Source organism: Musca autumnalis, unplaced genomic scaffold (genome assembly GCF_047663935.1).
Source record: "Musca autumnalis isolate F117 unplaced genomic scaffold, ASM4766393v1 scaffold_1, whole genome shotgun sequence".
Classification (NCBI taxonomy): domain Eukaryota; kingdom Metazoa; phylum Arthropoda; class Insecta; order Diptera; family Muscidae; genus Musca; species Musca autumnalis.
In genome coordinates, this window is record NW_027411644.1 from 305,252,491 (window position 1) to 305,279,919 (window position 27,429).

At 34.5% G+C, this 27,429-nt stretch overlaps 2 protein-coding genes across 3 annotated transcripts; both read left to right on the forward strand.

Annotated features, from left to right (window-relative positions):
• The first annotated feature begins 231 nt into the window (after window positions 1-231).
• On the forward strand, window positions 232-1,976 carry LOC141391405 (acyl-CoA Delta-9 desaturase-like). Its single transcript, XM_073964306.1, has 4 exons — window positions 232-475; window positions 801-1,137; window positions 1,349-1,534; window positions 1,598-1,976. Exons 1-4 carry the CDS (start codon window positions 232-234, stop codon window positions 1,911-1,913), a joined length of 1,083 nt encoding a protein of 360 aa, XP_073820407.1. The 3' UTR covers window positions 1,914-1,976.
• Window positions 1,977-14,174: 12,198 nt separating this feature from the next.
• On the forward strand, window positions 14,175-27,031 carry LOC141389873 (acyl-CoA Delta-9 desaturase-like). 2 transcript variants are annotated; one of them, XM_073962063.1, is made up of 5 exons: window positions 14,175-14,367; window positions 24,914-25,163; window positions 25,510-25,846; window positions 26,272-26,457; window positions 26,520-27,031. In XM_073962063.1, the coding sequence occupies exons 2-5, from the start codon at window positions 24,920-24,922 to the stop codon at window positions 26,833-26,835; spliced, it is 1,083 nt and encodes a 360-aa protein (XP_073818164.1). In that variant the 5' UTR covers window positions 14,175-14,367; window positions 24,914-24,919; the 3' UTR covers window positions 26,836-27,031. The 2 variants fall into 2 exon arrangements, with proteins under 2 accessions (XP_073818164.1, XP_073818165.1); XM_073962064.1 differs by lacking the exon at window positions 14,175-14,367 and adding an exon at window positions 22,978-23,738 and having other exon boundaries at window positions 24,746-25,163.
• The last annotated feature ends 398 nt before the right edge of the window (window positions 27,032-27,429 follow it).

Here is a 27,429-nt window from a genome sequence, read left to right on the forward strand (position 1 = left end):
CGTTTTAAATTCGTAACAATAGCTCTGTTCCTTTACGTGCAAGAATCTTCAAGTTTTACAACTTTTTACTCGAAAAGCGTTCCTTTACTTCAGCCACTATAAAATTCATATGGAAGCAAATTACAACTTTTGCTACTTTTGCTGGTTTTACCACTTTCAAAAGTAAAGGAACATACCAAATATTAAAATGGAACTTAATTAGTTTAATCGTTTACTTACTTACAGAACACTATGACACCCAAAACGAATCAGGGCCATTATATAAATACTGAAACTGGGATACTTGAGGAAAGAGATGCTGATACAACAGATGGTGGTCTTGCAAAAGATATACAAGACTTAAAACAAACCGATAATCGAAAACTTGATATAGTATGGCTTAATGTTATATTATTAACACTAGTTACCGTGGTTTCCATTTATGGTCTATACCTGTTTTTAACATTATCCCTGAAATGGCAGTCTTTTGTGTTCAGTAAGTTTAAAAAGGTAATGTCTGTTCCAGAATATACAAGAACTGTTTACCATGACAACAATTTTCCTTTAGGTTATCGGAAAAATGGTAAAAATTAGTACATTCTTGTAGTTTTGGAACAGACCAAAACATAATCTAGTCACATGGAGCACACCTCAATCGAACATAATTGACAAATAACCGACTAAAAGACGAATAAAGATGATGAAAAAAAAACTGAATTTGAAAAAAAGTGTACTTTATGTTCTAAGGTGTGTGTGCATCCGCCCACCCATAAACAAATAATACTCATAGCTTGTCGATTTTTAATTTTATATCATTTTAGCCGTCGTTATAACATATCTTAGTGGTCTTGGTATAACAGCCGGAGCACATCGCCTTTGGTCACATCGTTCCTATAAAGTAAAACGACCACTGGAAATTTTATTGATGATTTTCAATTGCACAGCTTTTCAAAATTCCATTTATGAATGGTGTCGTGATCATCGGGTACATCACAAGTTCTCGGAGACAGATGCTGATCCCCACAATGCTATGCGTGGTTTCTTTTTCTCTCACATGGGTTGGCTAATGACGAAGAAACATCCTGATGTCATAAAGAAGGGTAAAACTGTGGATATATCTGATTTGGAAAACAATCCAATTGTTATGTTTCAGCACAGGTGAAAAATAAACAAAGAACTGATCCTGTTTCTATTAGATCGATACAAAAATTAAAGCGATGGAACTCCCCTACATAAATAGCTTTTAAAGAAATACATATGTAATTGTGTTAGCAAAGCTAAAGTTATTGTGGGATTTCATTTCCGTATCGACATCATGAAACAGGTGCAATGAAATGCTGTTAATTTTAAATGTTGGTTTCTGTTTCAGGTATTACAAGTCACTGATGATTACGTTCACATTTCTATTGCCCACATTGATACCGAGTTTATGCTGGAATGAATCTTTTAAGAACGCCTTCATTGTGTGTGCACTATCCCGATGGTATGTCCTGGTTAATTTTACCTGGTGTATAAACAGCGTTTGTCACTTGTTTGGAAATAAGCCGTATGACAAGTAAGTTGAATCGATTTTTTAGTTATTCATAAATCACACAACATTTTCTCTTTCATACTAAAGAAGTTTCAATCCTGGAGAAAATCCTATATTGAACGGTATTACAATTGGCGAAAGCTATCACAATTATCATCATGTTTTCCCATGGGATTATAAGACAGCTGAATTGGGTGGTTCAAGCGCAAATGTGAGTGCTTTATTCATTGAAATCATGGCTAAAATCGGTTGGGCTTATGACCTGAAAACCGTTCCAACCGAAATCATAAAACGACGTGTTCTACGTACTGGAGATGGCAGCCATCCTGTATGGGGTTGGGGTGATAAAGATCTAACCAAAGATGATATCGAGTGTACTGTTTTTACTAAGCAATTAAATTAATTAAAGAAATAATTGTAAGAATAAACTATAATACCAATTAAAAGATACATACATATGTTTAAATTTATTTTTTAACAATTATGGTTGAATGTTGAGACATTCCATCTGGGGACAGATCGAATGCTGGTTTACGGGGATTGCCAAAATGCTGTGGCCTCTTTTAGGGAAGGAAGCATAAACATTTCCAGAATTTAAAAGTTTTTACCATTTTCTCGTCGTTTTCTACTTTTACAACATTTATCAGATATGTAATAATGTACGGGAACAGGCCATATGTTATGTATTACCTGATTAATGTTCAAATAATATCGCTATTAAAAACCTTAGGCCATGTTTATATTATGGCCTTTTGCCGGGTTAAACTTCTTATGGGTACTTTACACGATATGTTTTTTACATATGAGCTGTCACTTTGCATATACATTTTGTATGGGAGAAGTGACAACTCATATGTAAAAAACATACCGTGTAAAGTACCCATTAATGAGGATTTACTTGACGTATACGTAAAGGAATTGACATTTAAAACCAGTGGGTTTGTTAAATCCGCTTATATATAAACGTACTATAAGGTCTCGACACAGTCGGTCCGTTGTAAGTCTGGTCACGCGTCAAAACAACAACCACATGCAAGCAATTCAGGCCCCGGTGAGGTACTGTCACATATCGTGGAGGATGGAAAAGATCTATATCTGGAAGAAATATTACGAGTATCAAATGTTGGGCCTAATCCGTTCGTGAATTATCATGCGCTCCAGCCTGACAAACGGTTGGACAGGACTAAATAATGGGGATGGCCGCTCTAGCTGCAGCTTGACCAGCAGCTTTTCGGCATGGTAGACTTCATTTACGTTGTCTTCTCTATTCAAAACATACGGAGTAAAGTTAAAACTTTATTCTCCCTCCTTTGAAATAAAATATGTACATAAATGGAAATCATTGAAAAGAAAAGAGATCAAATCAAAATAATTTGGTTCTGTAGTCAATTGTTCCACGCTGAAGATTTTGCGGAACTATCTGTAGCTTTGGGTGAATTTGAAATCAGCATTGCCCGAAGCAACAAGTGCTTATACAACTCCTGCCGCAAGATGCACAACTTCACACTAAGATTATAGGTCTGTACGATAACTCAAAAGTTTGTAGAAAATTGTACAAACTTTTACAAAATGCTGTTCGATAACAAACTTGTTCAGTAAAAGAGAAATGAGAAGTATTTGCAAGTAGTTGCAAGAACCTGCAAATACGTTTTACTTGCGAAGTTATCGAACAGGCCTTATGATTTCACTACATCCATACATAAAGAAATAAAAACTTAAGATGAGACGGAAATTTTTATTGGAGTGGAGTTGGAGTCATTGTCAAAAATTGAACTGTGTCTATAGACACAGTTTTTGTTCCGTAGTGGTGGCAACCGATTTAGATGTACACTCTATGCCGTCAGCTTTGGACTATTGCTCCTCTGGACGACATCGTTGTTTTCTCTTCAGTAAACGCGACGTTTTGTCTTCTTTCTTCGTGGACAACCTCCTAAGTGCCACCTGCTCTTCATGGGACTTGTCCTTCCTAGCTATGCGGCCGCTTTTCGTTGGACCTTTCCTCGAAGTACATCTTCGCTTTTTCCTCCTTATTGCGGGATTTTCCGCTTTCCTACAAACCAATTGTTGGCGGCTTCCACCTTCAGCGCACGGACATCTACAGCGATCTCGTCAGATTCTGCACTTGACCGATGCATGCTTTCCTTCTCGTTGTAGTCCACATTTATCAGTATTTCCACATTGGACCATGTCATTACACGGTATTTTAGTCCAGATTGATGTCGAAGGCAATCATGAAGTCTACACCAAGTATAACTTCGTTCACAATATCGGCCACTATAAAATCGAAATTTACCTATTTTCTACCAATACTTAGCCTTTGGTAGTAGGGATATGCAGTGAATTGCAATAATCGGTTTTTCGATTATTCGGTTTTCGTGAAAAACTTAAAACTCGATTTTCGGTTAGTCGATTATTTGAGAGTGTTCCAAAAGTCGACTTTCGATTAATCGTTAACCGCCGAAAACCGAATATAATCGACCATTTTCGTTGATGCGATCCGTGATGGTTATATGTATAAAAAAGTACCGTCAATTATGCGGTTTTAGCACACCCAATAGTCAACTACGACTAATAGTCGACCACGATTATTAGCCGACTACGAATAATAATAGACTACGATTAATAATAGACTACGACTAATGGTTGACTCCGTCTTCCGAATGTCGACTAATAGTACGTTTATATATAACCGGATTTAACAAACCCACTGGGTTTCAAATGCCAATTCCGTTGCTTATATTTCAAATAAATCCTCATAAAGAAGGTTAACCCTGCAAAAAGCTCTAATATAAACATGGCCTGAGAAAAATCGATTATTCGGTTTTCGCACGGTCAATAGTCGACTACGACTTTTGGAAATTTTATGGTTAATAATCGATTAACCGAAATCGATTTTACGTATCCCTATTTGGTAGGCCTTTCCATGTACTGTTGCAGCCTCGCCTGTAGTCGTCCGCAATTTGACTCCATTTAACGGCAATACCTTCCCTTTTACCAAATCCAGTCTAATAATGGACTTTGTTGCACCGGTGTCCAATGTCAAGGTACGCAATACACCATTGATGAAGCCTTTAACAGTTAAGTTGTGATTCTTCTGCTGGACTATGGTAATAGAAATTGTGAGACCATCGTTTTCTTCATCTACCAACGGCCGTTCGTAATTGGCGGAATTTATTTTATTTAATTCACCTGATGTCTCATTTTTCGGATTCTTGGCCACAAGATGGACTTCGCTTTTCGAAGGTGGTGAGGCGGATCTGGGACTTGGTCGTCGCAATCTGCATTCTCGTGCAATGTGTCCAGCTTTCCGACAGTTATACCAAGTCTTTTTCGTTCTACCAGCTCCTCGTTTCATTTTATCTTTTTCCTGCATTAGTGCATCTTTCATAAGTTCGACAACGGTTTGGGGATTGTTGTCCTTATCTTGCAGCCTTCGCACGTTGCAAGCCTGAGGTTTCACCATTGTATCTTGCTTATGTCCGCCACCGTACTTAAGTTCGAGAGCAGCAATTATATCTCCATAGTTGTTTCTAGAAGCGGCGGGAATATTCTGTAATACGTCAGCAGCAGAGTGTTATCAATAACCTGCACTGGTCCTCCTTGATTTCCAGTTCCGACATTTTCTTTTCCAGATTCACAAACTTCTTGTCGTGACCCAGAAATTTCCTATCCAATTTCTTTAAATGGTTTTCTACAACCTCCACTCGCTTTTCAATAACTTCCGTAATATTCTCGAATCTTTTTTTTACTAAAATGTGCCACTAATTCCATCATGAGACTTTTGAATTTTTTATTCTAATTTAGCATCTAGTTTCTTTTCCATTTTTCGCGAATTTTCTTCGAATTCCTCCTTCAGACATTACGGTACGTACATATTTCAAAGCAAACACGTGATACAAAATCAATTTTGTTTTTTCAAAATCAATAAATATTAGCTCTGTTCCTTTACGTGCAAGAATCTTCAAGTTTTACAACTTTTTACTCGAAAAGCGTTCCTTTACTTCAGACACCATACAATTCATATGAAACCAGATTACAACTTTTGCTACTTTTGCCGGTTTTACCACTTTCAAAAGTAAAGGAACAGACCAATTATCATGGTAAAACAATAAAGGTAACATCATTTGTAATTTCGGACACCCCTCTCTGGTACTTTCTGTTAACCTTTCAAATCAAACCCCCATGTCCAGTGTATTATTAGTGCGGTTACACTACAGTTTTTTGTCGGGTTAACCCACTTTATGAGGATTTATTGCTTAATCTGGTCAAATCTGACCAGATTTGCCATACAAAAATTAAATCCTCTCACGACTGGGTTTATTTTAAATCCGGCACAAATCCACCAAAAATACAGTGTTGTATTCGGTATTTGTGCAAAAAAATCCAACTCTACTCAAAAAGTACCAAAAGTTGCAACTGTTTTTGCAACAGAGTTTGTCGTGTTTTACACGTTTACGATTGGTCGCATGAGATTTTATGGAGTTAATAAATCTAAAGTTATTTGAAAATCATAAAATTATTTATTTTTTTACATTAGACACTTTTTTAACAAAAAGTACGCTTGATACCATGATACAAAAATGTATCCCTGTGTGTAAAATATACCAATATGAGCAAAGAGGGGATGATATCTCATACGAGAAATTGTAAAAGTGTAACACACGACTTTATCAGTTATTTTGTATGTATACGTAAACAAACATCAGCTGACAGATTATATCCTCGCAAAGCTAAGTGTAACCAGCAAAGATTAACCCACTGGATCTATTAAGCCCAGTGGGTTAACCTTCAATAGTGTAACCGGGGTATATGACATTAAAAACAAAAACAACATTTGTTTACATGGTAGAACTATAAAAGGTAACAGCAATACACAGCTGACTAAATTGGGTTGTAACGTTAGTGTCATGGCACAATTACCCAGGTAGTGGCATCGTAAAATTTTGAATATGTTATGTCAAAACTTTCTTTATGTTGTTGGGGAAATTACAACAAAAATAATTTTTTTATAAAGGGATTTGACTTTTCATATTCGATCAGCTGGTGTGGTACCAAATTCCATACGACATTTTATATATTTATTTCTATCATGGTACAATAATACAGGTAGCATTATCAAGCCAGCTGATGGTAACATAATGTGTCAATTGCATTGAATTGATGTCAAATTTTGACATCTTATGTTACCAACAATTGCCGATGCGGCTACCTGTGTATTTGTACCATGATTTCTATTTAGATGTACATTAGGGATATATATTTTTTGAGGAAAAAATATATCATTCCGAAAAAAACTATTTCCCAGAAAGACTTCTTCATATCAATGATATGTAACCTCCTCCAAGTCCGAACAACGAGCCGCACAATAAAACACCGCCTATAGAGGCGGTACAACGTTTGTGAAGTATTTTGTTAAATTTTAAAAAATAAAGCCGTAATAAACATGTGCTTCTTTGATTTCAAAAAGAAAATATAGAACCAGCTTCTCCTTTTTCAATGAATTTCCAGCGACCCCAAACATTTTTGCGAGAATTCTATTTTCTGCGAGAAATTATGCATTTAGTGGAATGATGTGGAAACTTTCAAATTGAAAATGTAACGAATTTTCATTCATGTTTTCCAAAATATTCAATCAAATGTGAAAAATTATTAGTTTTTTAAATTTAAATAATTTATAGACATATCCCTATTTTGTTTACATATACGTTTGACACTAACATTACAAACAAAAACAAATTTCTATGAGATTGTTGTTGAGTTGTTTTTGTTGTAGTATTTACTTTACCTTATATTTGTTCTACCATGATTTGTTTATTTACATTTGTACGTTTTTAATAATTATAAAATCGTTTTGAAAATTAATCGCTTTGGAAATATATGGCGATTCAGATGAATGCTAAGTTTACATTTACGAAATCCACTCGATTTTATCTGTCAATTCCATAGCTTAAACGTCAAATGAAATCTCATTTGATATCCATTGGATTTTATTTGACGTTTAACCAATGGATTTGACAGATGAAATCGAGTGGATTTCGTAAATGTAAACATAGCTGATGACTGCAGACTTGCAAGCTTGTGAACACACGTTTCTCCTTCAAAACCATTATGTATGTATGTACAGAACTTGCGGTCTCCAGTTTTAGTTTTTACTTCATTTAAAATTTAAATACAACCGACATGCACAAATACATATATTTATTTTCAATTACCCAGCTAACAATTTTTTCCGAGGGCTATGATATCAGATTTTTTCTGATATTTTCTGAATATTTTTTAGAAATGTGGCCGATTTCTCTAATATTTCATAGAATTTTGACCGATTTTCTATAAGTTTATTTTAAGAATCTCTGCACATTTTCTAAAGAATCTTAAGAATCGTCATTCCGAATTCGTTCCGATTTCTAATGGATTTTCTAAGGGATTTTTTTTCGGTTGATGTCGAAGAACAAAATGACTGGTCATAAAATTCGCATATACAATTTTAAAATTTTTTTCTAATATAAATGCAACATATAACAATTCAAGCTAGTGTTGATAGCTTCAACATGCTTCTGCACATTGTTCTACTGTTAATCATAAAATGATAACAACAGGCACAATCATTAGAAAGTTTGAAATTAGAATCTTCCAGTACAGCACGACACGTGTTGTGTTAATATCAAAGGCATCAGCGTCAGAATTGTTTCCGATTTTTTTTTCAGAAAATCTTAACTTTTCTCCGAATTTTTCCAGAATTTCTTTCCGAATTCGGACGGATTTTCTTAAGAAAATCTAAATTTTTCATCGAATTTTCCAGAATTTTCTTCCGAATTCGGACCGAATTCTGTCAGAAAATCTAAAATTTTCTCCGAATACGGACCGAATTCGTCGCGAAACTCTAATATTTTTTAAGAATTTCCTTAGAAAATTCTTTCCGAATTCGGTGACCACGTCCATACAACTTTCGTACCGAATTCGGTACGAATTCGGCATCAGAATCGGATATTTTTTCAGAAATTCTGTCCGAATTCGAAACGAATTCGGAAAAAAATGTTAGCTGGGTTAGGTTCACATACAGTGGTGGCCAATACATATGCAACATAATTGCACATTTTAGAAAAATGTCACTAAAATATTTTTTGAAAGTGAAATTAGGTATTTGTTGCAATTATTTATAGTTTAATGCTTCAAAAATAAGAAAATAAAAATTTTTGACTGGAATACAACAACAAAAATTTGAAAAAATTTTAGAAGAAAAATAACACGCCTTAACATTTAATGGTCAAAACATTTGCAACTGAACCAAATCACATGCAAAAATCTTAAATTTTTGTAAAATATCATTTTTTATATGATTCAAATTATTTTCTTTTGTTTTTGGAAATTAAAATGTTTAAACTGATATCAGTCATACGTACTTCACCGGTAGGGTGGCGGGTCATAGGGGAGAAGCATGAACATGGGTGCAAGAGTCTAAAACTTCGGAAATAATGGTAAGTTTTTCACATTTCAGTTTTCGATTTAATAAAATTCAGAGTCTAGAGTCTGGTTATATCGTTTGTTAGCAAAATTCAGAAGTCTAGGTCTCGAAAATATTTGAGCGTAGGGTATAATTGGAAATTCGGGAGTCTATAAACTTGAAAAGATTTAGAAAGCTCATCAGATGATAATTTACCACACAAATTTAGTATATAGACATTTCCGGGAAGCATTTTAATTTTTTTTTTTTCATAATTGTTGTTGTATATCGAGTCGAAACGTTTAGTTCCTATTACCTTTGTTCCTTTACTTTTTTAATGGTAAAAGTGTTAAAAGAGAAAAGTGTCAAAATTGCTCTCTCATGAACATTTTTACCAGAAAAGTAAAGGAACGGAAAAATGGTAGATCTGGTAGCAATGTCAAGAAAAAACATAAAAACTCAATTTTCGTCTTTTATTTCACAGTTTTTAATTTAGTTTTATCAGCGTTCGACTTTTTCTTCTGTTTTTCGTCCATTTTTTTTTTTTCATTGTGAAATAATCGTCAATAGGGATACGCAAGTCGATTTCCGAGCAATCGATTCCTCGATTCTTTGATTTAAAGAATCTAAAAATCGGAATCGAGTTTTGACTTCATAGAGAATCGAAAGATCGATTTTCTATTATGATTCTTCGATTCTTGCAGTGGGAATCGAAAGATCAATTCTGTTTTGACTTTTTGATGTACCACGAAAATGAAATAGAGATTACATTGGTAAGAGCAAGACAACAATTGGTCTGTTCCTTTACTTTTGAAAATGGTAAAACCGGCAAAAGTAGTAAAAGTTGTGAACTGCTCCCATATGAATTGTATGGTCTCAGAAGTAAAGGAACGCTTTTCAAGAAAAAAGTGGTAAAACTTTAAGATTCTTGAACGTAAAGGAACGGAGCTAATATTATATTATTTGTTGTACTGATGGACAAAGTTAATCTAACGGTACGGCAGTGTTAAACGCGAAGCATTGTACACTAAAACGTTCACATTTTCAACTAAGGAGTAATCTCGATCGAACGATTCTTTTATCCAAGTGAGTTCTAAATAAGAATCAAAGGATCGAAAGATCGATTTTTGATTCCTACGTAAGAATCAAAAAATCGATTTTTGAGTTCCAAGTAAGAATCAGAAGATCGAATGATCGATTCTTGAGTTCTAAGTAAGAATCAAAAGATCGAAAGATCGATTTTTGCTTGGTAATACGTATCCCTAATCGTCAAACAAAAGTCGAAAAATCAGTTCTACCATTTTTTTACCTGCAGAAATTTGTCTGGTAGCCTGTGGTAGAAGAGAAAGACATATGGGCTCTCTCTCCTCTCTAACTCTCTTAAAAATTGCTGCCAGTTTTACCACTTTTTGGTGTTAAGGAACGCTTTGCATGTTAAAAATGGTAACAAATGGTAAAAATGGTAACCTCAGGTAAGAAAAGGAACACAGCTATTTTTGAAGCATTAAACTCTAAATAATTTAAAAAAAATACCTAATTTCACTTTCAAATAAATATTTTAGAGACGTATATTCGAAGATGTACAATTTTGTTGCAAATGTATTGGCCACCACTGTACATATGCAATCATTTTTGACAATGAGATGTTGTCAAATACATATTTTTGAAAAAATTGTAAACATATGATAGCATAAGGTTGCCTTTTTTATTGTACCATGATATTTTATTTACGGCATAATTATTGTGTTTGGTTGTTCTTTTTTTTTGTCAATGGCTGAGGGTATATCTCCGTCAGCGTGGCTGACTTATACTTTTTTTACTTGTTTCTTTATGATTTTACTAGAAATGACGCAAAACTTTACTCAAACGTAGGATATGTTTTCGGCTTAAACCACTGACGCCCGTAGCTTTACGCTGCCGTAACGGCAAGATTATCTTAATTCAAATTCCAGCAAAATTATACGTTTTAGAGAAAAAAAAAATAATTTTTAAAGCATTTTTTAGTCTCAATAAAATCAATTTTATTAAGTTTTCTCTAAAAAAAAGAATCTCGGCGCTAAGTGTGTTAATAATTTATTTTAGAAACTTAATAGGTTTAAAGTACATTGACATTTACGAAATCGAGTGAATTTAAACTGTCAATTCCTTTGGGTATACGTCAAATGAAACCTCATCTGAAATCCATTGGATTTCATTTGTCGTTTAAGCAATGGAATTGACAGTTGAAATCGAGAGGGAGATTGAAAAGCGGGAGTGTGAAAAAATCGAGATGTACAGGAACCAGAATGAAGTCCGAAAATTCTACCAAAGAGTCAAGCATCAAACTGATGCCTTTGGTACAGGCGCATCCTCCTGTAGAGACCAGCAAGGTAATTTGGTAACTGTACAAAACTGTTGGTTTCCAATAGCAGCGAAGACGGCGAAGATACCACATACCCAATCTTAAAAGATGGTATTGAATGTATACGGCCCAGCCAAGATGAGGTAAAGACAGCAATAAATCGGCTGAAGAATAATAAGGCAGCAGGAGCCGATGGCTTACCAGCCGAGCTGTTCAAAACCGGAGGCGACACGCTGGTAATGTGTATTCATCAGATAGTTAGCATCATCTGGCAGGAAGACCGAGTACCCGACGATTGGAACCTGAGTATCCTGTGCCCCATCCACAAGAAAGGAGATAAGACTGTATGCTCTAACTATAGGGGCATAAGTCTACTCCCTATTGCCTACAAGATCGTGTCAGTGATATTGTGCGAACGACTAAAGCCTATGGTCAACGAGATAATTGGACCATACCAATGCGGCTTTAGACCTGGCAAGTCCACCATTGACGAGATATTTACCCTGCTGCAAATCCTGGAGAAGACCCAAGAGATGCAGATCGACACCTACCACCTTTTTGTCGATTATAAAGCAGCCCGCTAGGTTCAAAGGTATTCCAAGCCATGTCTAAATTATGTATCCCCGCAAAGCTCATTCGGCTTTGTAAAATGACTCTAACTGACACAAGATCTTCTGTTGAAATAGGAAAGAACGTCTCTGAAGAGTTTTGTACCAAAAGAGGTTTCAGACAAGGAGATAGCCTTTCGCGTGATATCTTCAACATCCTGCTGGAAAAGGTTATACGATATGCAAAAGTCAAAAGAAGTGGCACAATCTACACCAATAGCCACATGTTACTTGCTTATGCTGATGATATAGACATCATGGGACGATCAGTAAAAGAAGTAACCGATACATATATGAAGGTCGAAGGAGAATCTACTAAAGTCGGTCTGGCGGTAAACGGCGAGAAGACCAAGTTGATGGTGTCGACGCGCAATGCGTCCATTGAGATCGGACCAACTGTTGAATACAGCACTAAACAGAGAGAATTGGAGATCTTTTCTTAGTTCGGTCTATGGAACAAATGTTCTGTAATGGGCCAGCTAAGTAAGTAAGTAATTTGTTCAATGAAATCACTCTAGTGTGGACCGGGACCCATGCTTGGTTTACATTTAGGAAATCCACTCGATTTCAACTTTCAATTCCTTTGCGTATACGTCAAATGAAAACTCATCTGAAATCCATTGGACTTCATTTAACGTTAAGCAGTGGAATTGACAGTTGAAATCGAGTGGATGCACTCGATGTGATGCACATAGTAGGTTTGGTGTCTTGCTGTAATATTTTTTATACAAACATTATTATTAATTATTTATAAAATTATCAAATATCTGCGTTGTGCAGTCCAGTTCTTTTATAATGAACATAATTAATAATCTTTTTTTATTTTTGCCTTATTAAGGCGAAGGTCATTTATAGTGATATTTAATTAATTCTCTTTCGAGTTGAGCTTATTAGACCTATTATATACATTGAAAAATTAAGAGTCTACCGAAGTCCCACGCATTCAACCATTACGCTACGTTTCACGGGTGGTTAAGCCGATCTTCAGGCGTATGTTGTTTTTGTGGCAGACGAAGGCAAAGCTTGGGACCTAGTATATATATCGCACTTCATTAGTCCCGGGCCACACTAGAGTAATTTCACTGAAATTGTAACATGAAATTATGCGTCTCTAGATCGAGTTCCATAGTAGAGTAAAATCATGAAATTGCTGTAATGGGGAATTCGGCCTAAAAACACATAATTTCATAAAATTTTTTAATGAAATTTACTCTAGTGTGGACCGGGACTTAGATAAATGCATATGCGAAATTATGTCAGTTAATTGAAACTCCAAACTTTTCCTATAGTCCTGCTTGGTAATCCCATTTTTCAATGTTAACAAATACTATGGTAAGTTTTATTCCTACGTCATTAGTAATTGCTCTCTTAAATCAGAAGACTTTTGATCATCAACTATTGTCTACTAAAGTTTTGACAAGTTGATGGTGGCTCAGAACGCTAAGACGCCGGCAACCTTGACACTCAGTTGTCGGAGACCCAGGTTCGAATCCCAGCCGAAATAATCATCAGAATCAGAACCTGCAAGAAGCTACTATTTTTTACTACGATAAATTTTTTCCTTTATGTTATCGGAAAAATAGTAAAACTTATTAGGTTCTTGAAGTTGTGGAACAGACCACATGCTATAAATACAAAACTTGTACAACATATGGTATGTTTCTTTACTTTTGAAAATGGAATTGTATAGTGTCTGAAGTAAAGGAACGCTTTTCGAGTAAAAAGTGGTAAAACTTGAAGAATCTTGCATGTAAAGGAAAAGAGCTAAAAATAATTGGTCTGCTTTCGATATCACAACGGGACAATTGTTATCGTAGTAAAAATTTGTAGATACTTGTATGTTCTGGAACAGGCGTATCGTATCCCTGTAGTAGGATTTTCAAATAAAACACTTTTGAAGGAGATTATGTGCATAAGATTTTATGTAATCTTAAATAAAAACTCGTAAAAAATATGATACAGGGATATGAGTTTGTCTTCGCCCAAGTAAATATAAACTTCTATTACACCTCAACGTTTTTGGAATTGTAAAAGAGACCGAGTCAAGAAATTTTTTTGTTTTAGAGAAAAACTCTTTTTAATGAAAATGTTTAACATTACTCAAAAATTTTCATATTTTTTTCACACCGATTCTAAATGGGTTAAACATAGACACGCATCTACGTATTCATCATGGTGGGGTAATATGCGAAATTGATTTATTAATCAGTATAATCTAATTATTATTAACTATATGCATAATTTTTCTTTCCGTCGAATTGATATTTATTAGCTGCAGTTAAGTTCAGTCATTTGCAATGTCCATTGCGAACCAAATAGTGACACACTTTCAGTAGTTGTTCGGAAACGAGTGAAATTGGAACTAAGAAAAGAGCTATATCCTGTTTAAAAGAGTCCTTATCTAAAAGGTCTAAAAGGGAACTATTAAAATAAGCTACGTGCGTAACAACACGGATATTAATTTAAGGTATGTACACTGGAAAGCTATTACCAGCTTCAAATAGAAAATTCAACCAATGAAAATTATAAAAAAAAATCGGGTGTATTCTGGTAAATAAGTTCCCTGATTTTGTTACCAGAACACACATGATATCAAAATTGGAATTGGGTGCCACTGTGGTGCAGTGGTATGCACACCCACCTTGCACTTAGAAGGTATGCCGTTCGATTCCCAGGTCAGGCTAAATCAAGTTTTCAAAGCTGGCAAAATACCCCTCAGTGAGTATTTCAGCCATGGAAAACTGTTTTTTATTTATAATTGAAATTCAGTGAAATTACATAACAATAGTAATGTGACCTCAGCGCTATATAAGTCTAGTTGAGGCCAAAATGCCAAAAAATATGCAGAATAAGCAGAAAGTTTTTGGCCGAAAATCGTCATAAAAGTCGTAAAAGTGTCAATTAATGTTGGAAAAGTCTTCAAAAATCTTCAAAGTTTTCTAAATTAAGATAGTTGGCCGTTTAACGCCGATTTTTTAGCAGATTTTTATGTTATTGAAACCTCTTACGACAGTGTGGTTTAGGGTATACAAGTTTGGTATTGTAATATAATTTTTTTATTGTTAAACCATGGCACAATAATAAAGGTACAACGGCAAAAACAGCTGATTATCACATTAGTTGTCAAAATGTATTCTTCTTTATTTGCCTATTCGTTTTTCGAATTTTGGCGATCAATGCAATTATATACATACATATTACATCTGTTACATTATAAATTTCATTTTGGTGTTTATAAATTTCTTATTATCTCAGCAAATGACTCTCTGTTTCGGCTTTCGCTGAGAAGATTCCCAACATCTTGGATACCAGTCCACTCCTGTATGTTATTAATCCATATCAGTTCTTTTCTTCCTCTAGTGGGTCTTCCTTCAATTTTTGTTCGGATTATATTTTGGAGTAGCTTATATTTGTTGTTTCGCATTATATGACCAAGATAAGCTGTTTTTCGTTTTTTTATTATATGGATTATTTCCTTTTCCTGGTGTAGCCTTTGCAGTACCTCACTGTTTGAAACAAACTGCGTCCATGGAATTTTCAATATTCTTCTGTATGTCCACATTTGTATTATTGTGAGTAAAATTACATACACAGTAATGCGTTATTTTGACGTTTGGTGTGGTAAATGGCCCGATTATTGTTATCGATGTAACACCTTCTTATGCTTGGTTTACATTTACGAAATCCACTCGATTTCAACTGTCAATTCCTTCGCGTATTCGTAAAATGAAAACTCATCTGAAATCCATTGGATTTCATTTGACGTTTAAGCAAAGGAATTGACAGTTGAAATCGAGTGGATTTCGTAAATGTAAACCAAGCATTATTCCGCCATGTATTAAACTATGCAAAAATATAAAATTTGATAAACTATCAAACGTTCTATGTAAAATTCAATATTTTCTGTGTCTTAGTTAGCATTAGGCTGTTTTTTGTTCAAAGGGAACAAATCGACGTCGGATATTTTTAGGCGGCACGCCCCTAGGTGTATAGTTTGGTCAAGTTTTTTTTAATTGGAATATGTTAACACGTGCCACTGGTGCCTCGAAGTTATGATTTTTTGGCTATTTGGCGACTTCGGCGACCCATTTCTCTGAAATGGTTAAAGCTTTTTGTCCGTATTATGCATTAAGTTAAAGGCCATTCTGTTCTTAATATTTCTTGCTGAACAACAAAATACGTAAGTATTACTGAATTCGAGATAATAAAGCCGATGTCTCGAAAAACGTGACTAAGTACACCTTAGGGCGAAAATGATATTTAAAAAAAAACTGTTTCTTCCTTGTTTTAAAATTTTTGGAATGAAGACAAAGGTCTTTCACATTTTGTTCTAATTGAAATTTATTCAAGCGTCAGACATCATCTGGTTTTGGAGCTGTCTGGGTACAGCTGATTACTTGAAGAACGCTCTGCTATGTAGTTCGCAACTTTCAAGCTGTTACCATTCGTTGCGCCTCCTGGAAATTCGGAGTTAATGTTTAACCTCTTGAACACCAACAAATCCCACTTTTAATTATGCCAGACCTTTTTCTAGGAGTTTCAGCAGTTGCTCTTTTGGAAGTTTGAATCGAATATTTCTGGACAAATTTCCATCTTTGCTTTGTTAAGATTTTTGTAGCCTTTTGGCTCTTTACGGCGTTTTGCACCGTCGGATCAAACAATGTCAGGTCAACAAGTTCAGGACTAAGATACCACAGATTATTTATCATGTTGTTATTTTCTTTTTCTGATATTTGGCTGTTAGTGTTTTCGTATTTCAATAGATTTTCAGTGAGGTCTAGGTCTTGTTTTGATGCTAAACATATCGTAGAATCTGAAGGACCATATGTCCCGAAAAGAATGAAGCGTGGCTTCAAGAAAATCCTAACCAGGAAATTGTCATTGCTTCTGGACCCCTGTAAGGTGTCCTATAAGAACGTTACTCGTATCATTTTGGCTACAGTAGAAGCTCTCGGATCCCATTAAATATAAAATCTCTAGAAGTTTTATCCGTGAACAGCGAAGAATAAACCGTGCAAAATACTCGCAACAACTTCAAGAACGAGGCTTGTGTGCACAGGTATGGAAAACTATTACCAGGTATTCTCAAAACAGAGCAGAAAGAACGGGTTGCTGTTCTGGTATCACATGGGGGGTAAAAAACAACATCTAGGCGTTCCTGAAACTGAAAGTAGCTCAGGGCAGAAACAAGACCTAGCAGTGTACGAATGCCTACAAAAATGGCGTCTCACCAGCTCGAGCAGATGTTAGGTCGAGATATTTTTTAGCAGCGCACAGACTTATTAGAAGTATTGTTGAGATACGTAAAATACATATCTATTGATAAGGATTCCGATTTTTTTTATATGCTTTGGTAAGCTGTTAAACAAACCACTTCCTATATATGTTATCCGCTGCTTAGTCATTTCCAATCTACATCTAACAATTCTTAAATTGTTCCGATTTCTCGTATTACTGATTGTTAGATTTTGCAGGAACTGTATTGTACTATAGCCAATGTTATTCAATGACTTAAACACGGACGCACATAGGCTCTATCTATACCTAACGACGGAATATGATATTTTTAAATTCATTCCTCATCATAGAAATTCTCATCAATTGTTTCACATTTACATATTAAATATGTAATTAACAACGATTTTATTCAGTTTTTAGTGGTGTACGAATATGAACTTGCATACTGTATATTAATATTTGGTCTTGGCACAAAGCATATACCGGAAGAACTGTTTTACATATGTATGTCACTGTATAGACTTATTGTATGGAAATTAATCGGCAGGTTAAACACAATTTTCAAAGCTTTGTTTTGCATGGACTTAAGTTTTTTAATGCATTTGTTAAATCCATAAATGATTGTTAAATAATATATTATAAATTTTGTTTTTGTGTCTAGAACGTGCATCATTTTATAAAATATACCCACAGCAGGAGCTATCTTAGGCCATGTTTATATTATAGCCTTTTGCAGGGTTAACCTTCTTAAATCCGATTATATATAAACGCACTATTACTTTTTATATAATCTATTTGCCCGTCCCAATTGAGGTTACTTTGCAAGTTGACACCCAAATGCTATGTTTACATTTACGAAATCGACTCGATTTCATCTGTCAAATCCATAGGTTAAACGTCAAATGAAATCCAATGGATTTCAGATGAGATTTCATTTGACGTTTGAGCTATGGAATTGACAGATGAAATCGAGTGGATTTCGTAAATGTAAACTTAGCAAAATACTATACATTATTAAGTTCATTTATCACATTTGCACCAACAATTATGGTAAATTAATTATTATTATGATATGACAGTAGTCTAAATCTTATTAATTTTGTTTTATTAACATTAATGTTTGCTTTACATTTACGAAATCCACTCGATTTCAACTGTCAATTCCTTTGCGTATACGTCAAACGAAAACACGTCTGAAATTAGATTTCATTTCACGTTTAAGCAATGGAATTGACAGTTGAAATCGAGTGGATTTCGTAAGTCTGTGTTTAGACACGCAAATTTCTCGGGAAAGTAAATTGAGTTTTTGGGAGAGAGCGGAGAGGAAAGAGCTCCTCAATACTCTTTCCTACCCCCTATTGCCTAAAAACTGAATTTACTTTCCGTGTGTCTAAACACGGACTAAATGTAAACTTAAGGGGTGTTTACACTATCTATCAATGTCATATGAGCTGTCACTTCTTTTACCCATTCGACATCCTTTATAGCTTCGTTCCAGTACTTTTTTAATGATAAAAGTGTCAAAAGAGCAATCTGTTGAAAATAACGTCAAAAAACTGAAACAAATGTCAAAGTCGGCGTGTCAGCCAATCGGAAGCCGGCAAACACGTTGCACATTTTTGCTCGCTCAAATTTGTCGTGTAAAAAGTTTCTAAAGAGAGAGCCATTCAGCGCCAATTTTGTTCAAAGAAAAGTGAACATTTTGGAACTTTTTTGGTGTACGGGAACGCATTTCCGGGAAAAATGTTCAAAATGTGTAAAAACTTTTTAGTTATGGAACAAAGCTTATGTTTGTCAAAGTCCATACCACCTTTTGTTTTTGCGTTCACACTAGCATACACTTTCATATAACCACAAACTACAAATCACGCAAATAACACAATTTATATTGTTAAAAACTTTAATCGCACTCACACTTTCGTTTTCTTTACATATTTCCTTAATTTTTCGGTAAAATTGTTTTCTTCTAACAATTTCTCAACTGCATACGAAAATACATACATGCGCGAATAGAGCGCTCCCTAAATGAAAAATGTACATATGAGTTGCCACATCATTTTGATAGATGAAAATTTTCATAGTGGTCACACTAGCTCTGTTCCTTTACGTTCAAGAATCTTCCAGTTTTACTATCTTTTTACTCGAAAAGCGTTCCTTTACTTCAGACACAACACAATTCATATGGGAGCAGTTTACAACTTTTACTACTTTTGCCGGTTTTACCATTTCCAGAAGTAAAGGATCAGACCAACTATATGTACAAAATTCACATGTAGCAAATTTAACATCTCATATGACATTCATAGATAGTGTAAACACCCCTTTACTATAAGACACATCTTGTTTACTCGAACATATTCAATAAGGCGGCCATCAGAACATCTACTTTTTCACATGTATGTTGTCACTTCGGGTATACTTAGGGCCTTAGTAACGACACATCACGTTCCATGGTAATCTTTAGTGGAAGACTTTAGCTCTGTTCCAGAACTAAAAAGTTTTTACAATTTTTACCACTTTTACACATTTTGCGTTCCCGTACACAGGATAAGGATAAAATATACTAACATAAGTTGTGTCTTTTTACTTTTTCAGTAATAATTATTCAGTAACTTCTTTTCAGAGAGTAAGAAAAATGTTACTCTTTGATACGAAAATAGAGAAAAAAGTAAAAAGACAGCATTTAGTAAACGTTAGCAAGATAACAGTTGATAACCAAAACAAAAACATTGGCGCCAATGCATGAAAGAAAAACTAACTCCAAAGCAATGACAAAGTTCTGCAATTTTAACCAAAATAAATAAATAATAATTAATATATTAATAAATAATCAATAATTATAGTGGAATCGTAATATGTATAGCATTTTTCCACAAAAATAAAATAAACATTTCGCAGCTGACCATTAGCAGATGATTGAAAAACAGCTGATCGAACTTGCTAAATGTTGCTGGGAAAAATTCTTTCAGCAACTTTTAGCAATTTCTCAGCAAACAACTGTCAAAATTGTTCTCTCACTTCGCTCTCTTTTACTGAACTTTTGTGTAAAAAGACAGCATTTAGTAACATTTCGTAATAATTATTACAAATTATCACGCAAACATGACCAAACGCCCAGCTAACGTTAAATTGGCTATGTCATTTAAATATATAGAGAATAATAATGGGCCTAGACTACTATCTTGGGGTACACCCATTTCAACTTCAGTCATTTCACTATTTTCTCCAGAAACTACAATATGCAGTTTCCTGTTGGTTAAATAATTCTTAAAAAGTGAAAACTCCTTTCTACATACACCGTAATATTAAGTCTGTCTGGTTACCCTACACTTTGTAGCAATTTGTACCAATTGTTGCTGGAAGTCGTCAGCAAAAGAGAGCGATTCGAGAGAGACATTTTGACAGTTCGTTTACTGAGAGTTTGCAAATTCTTGCTGGACAAATTTCTCCTAGCAGCAACTCTTCTTCTTCCTGAAAACAATCATCTTATTGTGGAAATAGCAAGTTTAATTGTGTTGTTTGTTTGGAGAACACAGTTGCAAAGTGGAAAAAAATACTTTTTTGGGTCATTTTATTTTTAATAAAATACAACATTTTTGCTTTCTTTGGTTCCTTCATTGGCGGACGAATTGTTCTGTTTTGGCAAGTCAGCTGATTGTTTGCTGGGAATAGGTCTGTCCGGTTACCCTAAAATTTGTAACAACATGTACCAATTGTTGCTGGAAGTCGTCTGTTAACACAAAAAACCAGCAAAAGAGAGCGATTCGAGAGAGACATTTTGACTGTTCTTTCACTGAGAGTTTGCAAATTCTTGCTGGACAAATTTCTTCTAGCAAGCACTAGCAATTCTTCTTCTTCTTGAAAATAGTCAATCATCTGTTTTTAGTTTTTTGTTGATTTATGTTTGTGAAAATTAAAAACAATTTTATTGTGAAAATAACATGGTCAAATTGTATTGTTTTATGGAGAACAAATTTGTAAAGTGTAAAAAAACTTTTTTGTTTCATTTTCTTTTTTATTTTTAATGAAATACAACGTGTTTGCTTCCTTTATTGGCGGACAAATTGTTGTTTTGGCAAGTCAGCTGATTGCTTGCTGGTTTTTGCTGGGAAGACGTCTGTTTACTTTTTACAATTTTCTAGCAAAAGAGAATAAAAATCCTTTACTCTCTGAGAAAGGTCTTGCTGGGAAAGTAACCAGACAGACTTAATGTGTCTGTTTACTTTTTACAATTTTCTTGCAAAAGAGACATGGTAGAATAAGCAAAGGTAGCAGCAATACACAGCTGACTGAAGTGGGTTGTAACGTTAGTGTCACATTTCATATGACATTTTATACATTTATTTCTATTTCGATACACATTAGGGACATATATTTTTTGAGAAAAAAAATATATCATTCGGAAAAAACCATTTTCCAGAAAGACTTCTTCATATCAATGATATGTAACCTCCTCCAAGTTCGAACGATAAGCCGCGCAGTAAATCCCCGCTTGTAGAGGCGATACAACGTTTTGTTAAAATTTAAAAAAAAAATAAAGCCCTAATAAACATATGCTTCTTTGATTTCTGTTGTTAAAATTTAAAAAAATAAAGCCCTAATAAACATGTGCTTCTTTGATTTCTAAAACAAAACATTGAAACAGCTTCTCCTTTTTCTATGAATTTCCAGCGACCCCAAACTTTTCTGCAAGAATTCTACATTCTCCGAGAAATTATGCATTTAGTGGAATGATATGGAAACATTCAAATGTTCATTCATGTTTTTCAAAATATTCAATCAAATGTGAAAAATTATCATTTTTTTTAAATTCCAATAATTTATAGACATTTCCTTATTTTGTTTACATGTACGTTGACACTTACGTTTACTAACAAAAACACATTTCTATGTGGTTGTTGTAGTATTTACTTTACCTGGTTTGTTCTACCATGATTTTAGATGGGCAAACTGCGATAAAATAATTCTTTATTTGCTCTTTAGTTAGCATTAGTAGCATAATGTGCTAACATTTTCAGTATTAAACAATAAATTTGTAATTTGACGTATGTTTTTTGAGACGAATTCAATTTACAAAAAATTCTTTTGACGTTTCAAATTCGATCAGATGGGCTGATGCATCTACCTTGATAATTGTGCTATGAACAAAAATCAGCTGACTGCCATTTAAATCCTCCAAAATGTATATCTAAATGCAATAATATTTGTACTGGATTTATTAAATCTAGTCGAGGATTTATGGCTAGTCTAAATGAGCTATAACCGTTCTATTAAGTTTTTATTTCTTTATTTTATAACAAATTCTTAGAAATGTATACACTCTCTCATAGTCGATGGTCACTCTAGAGAGTTTCATTGAAACAATTCCATGAAAACAAGGGTTCCTAGGTCGAGTTTCACAGTAGAGTGATATCGTTAAGTTGCTGTAGTGGGGAACTCGATCTTTAAATACCTAAAAGTTTCAATGAAACCACTCTAGTGTGACCTTCGACTTATTTTTAGAATAAATGATTTCGCCAGCGGTGGGTAGGGATCAACCAACTGTTTTTGTTTTCTTTTTTTTGGTAGGGATCTCTAAAGTAACTGCTTATAAATTGTATTTAGCGGAGTGCATTTTTCATAACTCCGTGTGGACTGCATCGAAGGATGTTGTGAAATCATAACTCCACGTGCACAACTTCCAAAATTTTTGGCTGGGACTCTTTCTTGTATTTGGAAAAAAGACTGCGACATCTTTTGAAAACAAGGGTTCCTAGGTCGAGTTTCACAGTAGAGTGATATCGTTAAGTTGCTGTAGTGGGGAACTCGATCTTTAAATACCTAAAAGTTTCAATGAAACCACTCTAGTGTGACCTTCGACTTATTTTTAGAATAAATGATTTCGCCAGCGGTGGGTAGGGATCAACCAACTGTTTTTGTTTTCTTTTTTTTGGTAGGGATCTCTAAAGTAACTGCTTATAAATTGTATTTAGCGGAGTGCATTTTTCATAACTCCGTGTGGACTGCATCGAAGGATGTTGTGAAATCATAACTCCACATGCACAACTTCCAAAATTTTTGGCTGGCACTCTTTCTTGTATTTGGAAAAAAGACTGCGACATCTTTTGTAGGTATCAACAAATTGGCTTGTTCCTATAGAGATCTTTAAGCGAGTGTTTCTAAAATACATCGAACGGAGTCCATTTTTCATAACTCCGTATGGATTGCATCGATAGATGTTGTGAAATCATAGCTCTGTTCCTTTACGTGCAAGAATCTTCAAGTTTTACCACTTTTTACTTGAAAAGCGGTCCTTTACTTCAGATACCATACAATTCATGTGAGAGCAGTGTACAACTTTTGCTACTTTTGCCGGTTTTACAATTTTCAATAGTAAAGGAACATACCACATATCTCTGCATTGCACTGTTTTTTTTTTTATTCGCCCGAATTTGTCGTGTGAAAAGTTTTTAAAGAGAGCGTCATTCAGCGCCATTTTTGTTTAAAGAGAAGTGAACATTTTACAACTTTTTTAAGTACGGGAACGGCTTTTCTGGTAAAAAGTGGTAAAAAATTGTAAAAACTTTTCAGTTCTGGAGCAAAGCTATAGTGTATACATACATACCATCCCAGCGAAAAGTTTGCATTTTTACAAGGGAGTGACCCCGGAAAGAGGCACTCCATTGCACCGCATTTTAACTGACCCTTTGGCATTGCATTTTAACTGAACCTTTGGCACTGCATTTTAACTGACCCTTTGGCATTGCATTTTAACTGACCTTTTGGGGTAGAATAGGAGGCAGTCCAGAGCACGTGTTTTGAATAACAAAATAAAATGCATTTATTATTTGTGTAAAACAAAAATATTAATAACTTTATTAAATTAACACAAATTATGAAAATTCTCTATTAGATTCAATCGCAAACATGTGTGTTTTCTCCGCTCTTCATATAATCCAAGCTTAAGTGCTTTTGCTTCATCTGCTAAATGGGTTTGATATTGTCTTCCCATCACCAGTTAAGATTTCGACATGTACTCCAACAGCACTCCATTGGGAAATTTTCTTCTCGTGAGTTACCGGAAAAATGTTCACAAAATAAATATTATTTCGTTTGTATTAACAAATGTTTGGAAATGTTAACACGATTATCTCTTTTTGGACTGCTGACTGTAGAGATGTACAAACTGATTAATAAACTGACTAATAAAATGTAGTGAACGGAGTGCCTTTTTCACGACTCCGTTTGAACTGCATCCGGATGCTGTTAAATTGTGAGGAATTGGAGTGCCTTTTTCACGACTCCGTTGAACTGCCTCCGCATGTTATTAAAATGTGACAAATGGATGTGATTCTTTGGATTGCATCCAAATGCGGTTAGAATGTGAGGAATGGAGTGCCTTTTTCACGATTCCGTTTGAATTGCATAAAAACATGCCGTGAAGGAACTAGTCTACATTGCACTACTTCCAATTTATTTTGCTGGGATGGTACAATAATACAGGTAGCATTATCATGCCAGCTGATGGTAACATAATGTGTCAAGTGCATTGAATTGATGTCAAATTTTGACACCTTATGTTACCAACAATTTCTGATGCGGCTACCTGTGTATTTGTACCATGATACATATATAGATTGGCAAGTGGAATCTTCTACTTAAGGTTAGAAGAAGGGAAATATATGTTATGCTATCTATAGAACCACGGAAACCCTGGAGAACGACTTCATCGCTTCTATAGAAAATATTAAAATGAAATCATAAATTAACAAATAAATTTAATCGTTTGCTTACAGAACACTATGACTCCCAAGTCGGATCAGGGCCTATATATGAATACAACAACTGGCATACTTCACGAAAAGGATGCTGATACAACAGATGGCGGCCTATCTAAAGATATACAACAATTAAAACAAGCCGATAATCGCAAACTTCAAATTGTTTGGCTTAATGTTATATTGTTATCAATTGTTACCGTATTTTCAATTTATGGTTTATATCTGATACTCACATTATCTGTGAAATGGCAGTCTCTATTGTTTGGTAAGTTCAAAAATAGTCAAGTTGAGCACACCTCAATCGAACATAATGGCTGATAATTGTTTCAAAAACGATTATGCAAGAAAGCAGAATTTGAGAAAAAGTGTCATTTACGTTCGAAGGTGCACCCATCCACCACTAACCCATAGATGATTATTGCCCCCACGAAGAAATGTTATATTTGGTCTGCTCCTGAACTGCAAGACTCTACTAATTTTTACTACTTTTTCCGATAATATAAAGGAAAAAATGTTATTGTAGTAAAAAATAGTAGCTTCTTGCAGGTTCTGGAACAGTGTAATTATCTCATACTCATAGGATGTGGACTTTTTATTTATTCCCATTTTAGCTTCCGTCATGTCAGTCGTTAGTGGTCTGGGTATAACAGCCGGAGCACATCGCCTTTGGTCACATCGTTCCTATAAAGCAAAACTACCATTGCAAATTTTATTGATGATCTTCAATAGCACGACTTATGAAAATTCCATTTATGTTTGGTGTCGCGATCATCGGGTACATCACAAATTCTCAGAGACAGATGCTGATCCCCACAATGCTATGCGTGGTTTCTTTTTCTCACATATGGGGTGGCTAATGGCCAAGAAACATCCTGATGTCTTAAAAAAAGGTAAAACGGTGGATGTGTCCGACTTAGAAAATAACCGAGTTGTTATGTTTCAGCACAGGTAAGCCACACAAAATTATTATTATAAACAAATTACGCATCCTGTTTCTATATGTATGTCGATACAAAATACAAATATTTTTAAGGTAAAATTTTACCATGTCAGAAATGAAGCGAAGCAAGAAAGCCAACCGGCCAAGCTGTTTATGTACCGCGGCCTTAAGTTGTTTGCATAAAACGCATTTTAAATTTAACATGTTTTACAAAACATGCATCATTTAAGTTGTCAATTCTATACAATATATGTCAAATAAATGACGTAAACTCCCAAAACACCTGTTTTAAGTGCAAGTGTAAAATGCGTTTAAGATTTCTTTTCCGTATCGACATCATTAAACAGGTCCAGTGAAATAGCGCTTGTATAGTTAAGGATAGTAAAACTTCTTTCGAAAATCCACTGATTTTAATATTTCTTTACTTTTCCAGACATTACTACACACTGATGTTCACCTTTACATTTGTGTTACCCACACTTGTACCAATCTTATGTTGGAATGAATCTTTTAAGAACGCCTTATTTGTATGTGCAATTTTGCGTTGGTATTTCGTTTTAAATAGCACATGGTGTATAAACAGCGTCTGTCATTTGTTTGGTAATAAGCCATATGACAAGTAAGTTCAATAAATTTTTTCCGTATTCATAAATCGCTGAATATTTATTTTTCATTCTGTAGAAGTTTTAATCCCGGTGAAAATGACCTCATTTCCGGCATAACTCTTGGTGAATCTTTTCACAATTATCATCATGTTTTCCCATGGGATTATAAGGCAGCTGAACTAGGTGGTTCTCGCAAAAATATCAGTGCAGCTTTCATTGAACTGATGGCCAAAATTGGTTGGGCCTATGACATGAAAACCGTTTCGCCAGAAATCATTAAACGACGTGTTTTACGTACTGGTGATGGTAATCATCCTGTATGGGGTTGGGGTGATAAGGACCTAACCAAAAATGATATGGAGTGTGCAGTAATTACTAAGAAATTAAATTAATTAACGATTAGATTCTACAAATAAATTACGATATTAAATTAGTGAGTATGTACATTTTTTTTTTGTTTTCAAGAAAATGGAATCTTTAAACACTATGACTATGTATTATATCAAGATATCCCCTATGTTCACACATTAAAATCCATAATAACTGATATCGTTACATTTTACAGTAATAAAATGCAATAACATTATATTTAGTGTAGTTTTTTTTATAATACTCACCCGTTTAGCTCCTATTCCAATAATCTTCCTTAAACAAGATTAATCGGGCATGTTCTGGGATTCACCGTGCATCCATTTCACATTCACTTCCCCTGAGTAGGCAATAGCGTTTCTGTATTTTACATGCAAAGAGTCTTCATATTTTAAGAAATAACTTTCAAAAGCTTTATTAGAGCTTTTAAACATTAACACAAACAATGCAAACCATATGAATTAGTCTTCTGGTCTGTTTAGTAGTAAATTATTGCTCTGTTCCAGAACCTGCAAGAAGCTACTATTTTTAATACGATAAGACTTTTTCCTTTATGTTATCGAAAAAAATAGTAAAACTTAGTAGATTCTTGCAGTACTGGAACAGACCACATATTT